The sequence below is a fragment of the Salvelinus alpinus genome, chromosome 32 (genome assembly GCF_045679555.1).
Source record: "Salvelinus alpinus chromosome 32, SLU_Salpinus.1, whole genome shotgun sequence".
Classification (NCBI taxonomy): domain Eukaryota; kingdom Metazoa; phylum Chordata; class Actinopteri; order Salmoniformes; family Salmonidae; genus Salvelinus; species Salvelinus alpinus.
Window position 1 is genome coordinate 22,048,034 of NC_092117.1, and position 8,375 is coordinate 22,056,408.

At 37.5% G+C, this 8,375-nt stretch overlaps 1 protein-coding gene across 1 annotated transcript; it reads left to right on the forward strand.

Annotated features, from left to right (window-relative positions):
• The first annotated feature begins 3,684 nt into the window (after nt 1-3,684).
• On the forward strand, nt 3,685-8,138 carry LOC139562464 (ubiquitin-conjugating enzyme E2 D4-like). Its single transcript, XM_071380183.1, has 7 exons — nt 3,685-4,060; nt 5,169-5,232; nt 5,420-5,451; nt 5,802-5,879; nt 5,999-6,104; nt 6,296-6,389; nt 6,656-8,138. Exons 1-7 carry the CDS (start codon nt 4,037-4,039, stop codon nt 6,699-6,701), a joined length of 444 nt encoding a protein of 147 aa, XP_071236284.1. The 5' UTR covers nt 3,685-4,036; the 3' UTR covers nt 6,702-8,138.
• The last annotated feature ends 237 nt before the right edge of the window (nt 8,139-8,375 follow it).

The window sequence follows — 8,375 nt, forward strand, 5'->3', positions numbered from 1 at the left end:
GCACGGGCGCGCGGCACCCACAGAATAACGTGAACGTGCATCGATCCATGACCAATCACGTGCAAGGAATCCAAACCCCTATCTGGCACATTTACAGGGGACCGTCAGATTGAAGTAGCACTGTGTTGTTGTTATAAAACAGTAATGGTGGTCACACATTTCTTTAAACACATTTTGGTGAGCTGAGCAGAGAAACAGGCATACTACTGATGATGATGATGAATTGGGAATACACATTTAGTCAATTACATGTAATGGTGTAATGAGTACCCACCAAAACCTATAAATAAATCTGTGTAGTCTTTATGTATTGCTTATATTTCTGTTACACACTGTGACATTTTGCATATTCAATAGTCATTATAATTAGTTTTAGCATACCTTGCTAGAATGTCATATTGACATAGCACAGAGATATCTGATTAGCATTTAGGTCATTAATTGGATGGCCATTGTCATAAAGATGAGCTAATAATGATATTCTCATCTGTAGCCTACAAAACATCTTCCTTCACTTCATTATGCATGCACAGTATGCTTAGCTTTCAGGTTTAGGTGACACTGTGTCCAAACTCTTTTTTGTCTTCAAGTCCTGTTTGCTGCTGTGGTAAAATAATGCATTATACTCAGTCTTGAATATCCAGAAATGATGAACAACCTCATTTGATGCAGCATTGTTGGCTGGGTGGCACATCACTGTCAGAGCGCAAAGGATTTGCAAAGAAATTAGCTTCAAGACTCATGTGTCACTCTCATCCCAACCCAAATCAGGTTCTTCCATCTCACTTTCATATTTCATGTTTCTCCTCAACCTCCCCTTACATCGAATCAGTTTTAATATTTGAAAAAAAAAAATCAAAGGCTTAACATTTATGTCCATCATTTATTTTGATAAAACAGAAGTATCTGATACGCTGTTTTTTTGTTGCCACCTACTCTTGGTCCCTGAAGACTATTAATCCATATGATACATTTGTTGGCGTGTATAAATCCACTACTACTTTTCCATAGAAATGTTTATGGTACATGTCCTCTCGGGATAGCAAGTTACTATAAATGTTCATTTTAATACATGCAGTTAACCCAGATTACCTAGAACTGGCAATCTACCACCAACAGTTTGTCTACAATCATATCAAAGGGCTTCTCCCTTCATCAAGCAGAATAGTTCTCTATAACCCTTTCTCCCTCTCCCATAATTACATATCTATTTGAGGTGCCGGTACTCAGTTCCAGTGAGCTCCTGTCCAAGTCAAGCACTGACTCTATGCAGTATTGACTGCATGTCACCGGGGATCTCCCTATATTGAACGCCTCATCAGTAGAATTCACTACAAAGTCAGGCCGGGTCAACCAAGGGCCCCCTAGGTCCCTTCTAAGAACTGGAGCCCATCCCGTGAGAAAACCCTGCAAGTATAATATGTGTCATATGCCCTGCCTTCTTCTTTCCCACTTGTCAATGTAACAGACATCACGCTGCTTGCTTAGCAAGTACCACATCCCCCTGATGAGGCTCACACCGAGGCTCGAACCCAGGACCTCTGCCTTGCTAGCACATGTGACCGCCCTCCCAAAGCGTCTTACCAGTCGGCGACATCAAAAAGTTAGCTATTTGGTGGCACTTCAGAATGAGGAGTGAGTTTCACACATTCTCATGTGCTACACCAAGACCTAGGTTCGGTAGGTTACTTTATAAATGTAACCCGTTACAGTTACCTGTCCAAAATTGTAATCAGTAAAGTAACTTTTGGATTACCCAAACTCAGTAACATAATCTGATTACTTTCAGTTAGTTTTGGATTACCTTCGCCTTATTAATATTGATGCACCCGTGCTTCAATCTATGTAACATAATAACATTTGTCAGTCTGAGATAGAGATTTCAGTTTTTTGCATGGGCTGCATCTCAATCCAGCGCTTCCACCTATGCGGCCTTCCCTATCTGCAGTGGAAAGTTGCAGAGCTACAGCGCTGTTTGTCAGACCAGGAGACACCTGAAAATCGGTCTTCTCACGAAAACGTCCGTAACTAACATGGCACTCTATAGAAAGATGAGACTCTCACGAACACAATAGTCTTCTCTATTTTGATTCATGACTTCCATAAGCCCCACGGGACTCGTCTGAAGTCCGTTTGAGCTACAAATGAATATGTGCCACGGGACTTGTCTGAAGGTACTGGTTTTAAAAACGTATGGATGTATGGAGGTAGTTTTGTGCCAACAAAAAAAGGGGTTAAATGTGTAAAAAAATACATATCTATAATATATATATATATATTTCCTGAGTGTTCTTATATTTCCTAGATATAGGACAAACACTTCAAAACCTTGTTTCTTATGAGTTATACTTTTTTTGTATTTTTTGCAATTTATAATTGTGTTATTAAGTGCATTTCTGTGGGCTATAGTAGTAAAGGCCAAATTCAATATTTTATCAAATAATTTTCTTATATGTATTTTTTCTATACCTAAAGGGGTTAAATGATCCACAGTATGACCATCTTAAACAATTCCATATGTCAGTTTAGACGCCCCCCACCCCTTATGCACTTATGTACTTATGTACTTTTATTTAAGATGTCTATGTTTTTTAGAGGATGATACACAGTTCAGTAGTCACGCAGTCAAGAACATTAGAGCCATCTGGTGGTTCAAGACAGAACACTGCCCAAACTAGTGCAACGATATCAGAATTACTGCTAGACAACAACCAGACATAGTTTTAGAATACTACACATGTGCCTTATTTGATTGATGCTTACAAATGCAGAGATCTAATGTAGTAGGCTAGCTCAGTTAGGAAAAATCTATGAGAATATCATTGTATCTAGTTGTGTGGAAAAGCATCTCCTCAGTAGGTTGATGGTGCATTAATAAATATGATTGGCTATTTGGAATTCGATATTAGCATTGTTCACGTCATGTCCAAATCATCCGAAAGTATTTCAAATTGATTGTTGAAGTCAACAAAGTCACTTATAGATGATTTGAACAAAACGTTAGCATTTGGAAACAGTCCCAGCGAAACTAAACTAAAGCATAGATTGCTGTCATACCACAGAACAATGAGACAGATATTTCACTGAATGTATAAATGTGAAGCGTCCGCTTGGCTTTTCAACTCACTACAAAATATGGTAGTGAGAGGAAGACCAGTGGCAGACAGTGGGAGAAGATGGAACAAAATGGATTTTGGCCGACATGCTGCAAATTTTCTCATTGATGAAACCTTTGATCTCAAAACAGTTTTCTGCTCCCAAAACTATAATCTGTTACAAACAGTGGATTAAGTTTTGTAGACTTTACCTTTTGTTAAAGTTTCAAATTGAGTTGTTTAGAAGGCGTGGAAAGGCAAATTGAGTTATTGCACAAGCACACATTACACAGTAGGCTAATTTATTCTCATTTGAAATGACAGGATGTGGTCTATCTTGGTTTAGTTCTAAAAAAATATTTGGTCTTACCTTGTCCATAGACTGGTTACAGGGTAAGGAAACCAATGTAATTTTGTAATTTGGGGTAGCTATCCCTTTAAGATACTACCATTTATGTTATGTGCATCTGTCCACGAGAGATTAGCAATGTGCCACAGATAAACCATTTATTATCGTAATCTTTGAGTGTACTGTTACTTTAACAGGCCGATGTTAAACATAAAACTCAAATCCCCAGAATGCACAGTAGTTTGAGTCCTCGCCAAAAGGGTAATGGTTAGAAGGGATACAGATTTGATCAAATCAACGTCAAAAGTAAACATTTGGGGGATTTTAGCTAACCATTTTCGTAACCATAATGTAATTATCATAACCTCATACGTTAATTCACCAAACCTGCTGCGTAACATGGTCTCCTAACCTGTTACGAAAAGTCAAATCTAACAAAAGCCATATCCCATCTAGTCAAAACCAACAAAAAGCGGAAACAAAAGAAATCGCAAATTTCTAGAAACAAATTTTGGTGAGCTGGGCAGAGAAACAGGCATACAACTGACAGCTTTCAGTGTTAACACCATACACCTAACTCAGGAGGGCTGACATGGCTTTGAAAAGAATACAGAAGGTGAGTGTGTCCATTAATTTTATAACGTCGTCATGTTCATAAACGGTTGGTCGATGTCCTGTCACAAAATTCCACGATAGCAAACTATAGCTAGCTAGCTAGCTAATTTTAGCTTTGGATGTTAGCTGTGTCACAAAATTCCACGATAGCATACTATAGCTAGCTAGCTAGCTCATTTTAGCTTTGGACGTTAGCTGCGTAGCTATGTAACGTTAGCTAGCTACCAATCTAGTTATACCATTGGCTACTTTGTCAACAATGGTTTAACTTGTCCGTTATTCCTCACCACAGAAATACAACATTTTCATCGCAGCAATAATGACAATAAAACGTTAGCTAACTGTTAATGTTTTACCTTGTCAGGCTGGCAAATCAAAGCTTGCTAATGTTAGTAACGTTAATTCTACCTGTTGGCTATTGGCCTACCAGCATAATCATCAGTCAATCAGTAACGTTAGCTAACTAAGTTAACTAGTTATCGGTGTAACGTTAGCTAGGTAAGTTAATTGTGCCAACGCCATAACTAACTAGTTAGATACTCGTAAATTAGCTAACCAACTGGTCAGTTAGCTACTCGAACTTGTAAGCTAGTTATGTTGCTGTTCTGGTTATTCCTGTCTGTCAATGAATAAAAACGCTTCTGGAATCGTCATCACCACGAGTGGGCTATTGTAGCTATCTTTGCTTGTTTTACTTTCAGTGTATATTTCAACAGAACATTAACGTTAATGCGCCTTTATATAATTCATGAAATTCAGCAGTAGATCAATTATAGATATATGGGGGTCAATTCCTAGTTATATATGTAGCTAGCTAGGTACCTTGTTATTTGTTATTTATTTAACCAGGAAAAACCCATTGAGACACAGCGTCTCTTTTGCAAGGGAGATCTGGCCAAGAAAGCAGCAGCTGTCAATAAACATTATGACATGTAAAACATACAATACAAACAGCACAACATGTCACCTAGCTAGCTACTTGAATTCGTATAAAGCCATATAGACCACAAGACTGACTTGTCAAAGTAGCTAACAACATTGTTGGGTAGACAATATGTATGGAATTTTCCCCCTGTACATAATTCATTGTGCTACATTTTATTTTACAGGAGCTACATGACTTGCAAAGGGACCCTCCTGCTCAGTGCTCTGCTGGACCAGTTGGAGAGGACTGTATGTTTCACTACAGCTTTTGTGGCCACCTCAAACTTAAATTAATGCAGAAATACAATTTGATGCATATGGAAGTGAAGGGGTATTGACCTCAGTCAATGAATTCCTTTTGGCTCCATTTTGTATTTTATTATTGTCAATAGTTATATGATTTTATGTGATCTAATGTCTCATCTTTCTTTTACAGTGTTTCATTGGCAAGCCACAATCATGGGACCTGTAAGCCCTTTTCTAAATTCTCATTTATAATTCTTTAGTAGACAATAGTGTCAATATTGTGTTGATTTCTGATGGAAGCTATTTATTCTGCTTTGGTCCCATTGTTATAAGCTCAACCTTCTTGCACCAAAGGAACAAGTGTTAGTCTCCTTGTCTTACTATATAGTCTACGATAACTGAGTTGCTTGGATGTGTGTCACCTCCAGTAAACCCCCATCACACTTCTGTTACTGTAAACAATGACAAGTAAAGGGAGGTTGACTGTGGGCTTTAACATTCTATGGAGTATTGGGTGTCATTTTATGGTTCACAGCACTGTTTTAACAAGGTACCTTTCACCCCTCTTTTAGACTGACAGCCCATATCAGGGAGGAGTGTTCTTCCTCACCATCCACTTCCCAACAGACTATCCCTTCAAACCACCAAAGGTTAGAAAGGCCTCTTCAGCTCCTGTTACACAATTTTCCCCTGGGTGTAGAGTACCCTAAACCACATGCAGTATGTATGCCTGACTTTTTTTTTTCTCCCATGTATTTTCTTTCCATAGGTAGCCTTCACAACGAAAATCTATCACCCAAACATTAACAGTAATGGTAGCATCTGTCTGGACATTCTGAGGTCACAGTGGTCCCCAGCGCTTACAGTTTCAAAAGGTAAGACAAACTGGCTTGTTTTTCTGTATCTTTTGTACCCTCATGAAAGTTAGTTGAAAAATGCATCTCAAATGTTTGTCTGATTTGTTCTCCAACTGTTAAGCTTGACAATATTGATAATGGCAATATTATTGCTGGTGTAATTGCGAAATAAACTCATCCTGGTTATCCCTGCCTTTTTGTTTTTCCAGTTTTATTGTCCATATGCTCTTTGCTATGTGACCCAAACCCAGATGACCCCCTAGTCCCAGACATAGCACACATCTACAAGCAGGACAAAGAAAAGTAAGTTGACACGCTCTCTCACACACACATGCACACCATTCTTTTAGCAGGAAAAATATATGAACATGACATTCCTTTCATGTGTACAGCATGTAGTCAATTATAGAATAAACATCTCTTCTGAAAGTAGACACTCCTACAAGATACTGTATCTACTGTATAATGATATGGATGCTTAAAACAGACTGGCTGAATGTAAGATTTGGCTGTAAATTGCTCAATAAATCTTTGTTAAACCTGGTTTACATTTTATTTTGTTTTTACAGGTACAACAGATTAGCAAGAGATTGGACTCAAAAGTATGCAATGTAATGGACTGAAGTTTGAGACAACGGAAGAGGTTTAAGCAAATTAACTTCATGGACACTTCTGAAAACAGTACTGTTGCCACTCCTCATCCACACTGGTTCAAGAAGAAGTGTTGTATATGGGAAGCACTTTCTATCCCCAAATTAACTGCTTTTATGCTTTGAAGTCATTATTTTCCTTTTGTTTGACGTTCCCAATGTTATATAAATTATTATTCAGTTATTTCTGAGATGACCCATAAAAACAGACCAATTATGACTCCACCCCCTCCATCTTAGTTTTTTTCTCCTTTTAGAGATTTTTATTGTATAGTATAAAGCTATACTGAATCTATTTTTATTATTTTGCATTAAAAAGTTAAACAAAAAAAATAGATCCTGTCTTTATTGTTATTCTAGAGACACCTATTTATTTTAGATCTGCACAAGTGCCTGGAGGTTTGGGCTAAGGCTTTTTTTGATTAGGGCAGTAGAATTCAGAAATTCTTCCCATGTAATTTTGTATTTCACCACTAGATGACAGCATTTACCTCTTCTCACCTACTACAGCAGGGCTCAGTTGAATGCAAATTCGAATTAGGGCTATAATCTGGCAGGTTACTCAAATGGATTACACAGTTACCTTGTTGTTCTCAAATCTATAACTCCACAGTTAATTGCATTTTTTTTGTTAAATTTCAGCTACTATCAGATTTAATTATGACAGTGTGTTCTGACTTTTCAGATGGGATGTCTAGATAGAATACGAATTTTGTCAAATTGACGTCAAAAGCAGATTTTTGGGGGGGTTGGTATTTTAGCTAACCGTAACCCTTTTCCTTACCAAAGTAATTCTCCAAACCTGCTACGTGAAGTCTATTAACCTTTTACATTATTCCACTAAAATTCAATTTTGACCAAAGCTGTATCCATCTAGACAAAACCACTAGTCCTACGTAAGGATGAAAGTTGACCCTATGAACTTCAACATCTGAATTAAAGCCGAATGATAAGAGATGCATAATATTTGTTCAGTCTCCTTGTATGTATGCTGTGGAATAGCGCTGTAGGCCTACATATAAATGAAGCATATTGACTAAATGTTTCAATTTCACATTAGAGGCAACTCAACTGTCTTAACTGAAATTCTCCATTTTATCTCAGTGTATCAACTCTTACAGAAGTGGTTCTTGTGGGGTGGTGTTGGGCCATTGTGTAGTTTTCTTGTTACTGTATTTTATCCTCCGGATGGGAATTGCTTCCTCAATGTTTCTTAGAACTCAAATGCTTCCTCTGGCTCTTCTCTTACTATACGGTAAATGTACTGTATCTCATCGGTGCCATAGAGTGACATGGAATCGTTGAGTCATGAATAAAATACACATAGTAATGAACTTAAGTAAATGTTTTAAACCTAGTCAAATTAATAAAATAAACCTACCTACAGTGCGTTTGGAAAGTATTCAGACCCCTTGACTTTTTACACATTTTGTTACATTACAGCCTAATTAAATTATTTATTTTCCTCAATCTACACCCAATACCCCATGATGACAAATCCAAAACGGGTTTTTAGAAATGTTTGCATATGTATAAAATTTAAAAAAAATGATACCTTATAAGTATTCAGACCCTTTGCTATGAGACTTGAAATTGAGCTCAGGTGCATCCTGTTTCCATTGATCATCCTTGAGATGTT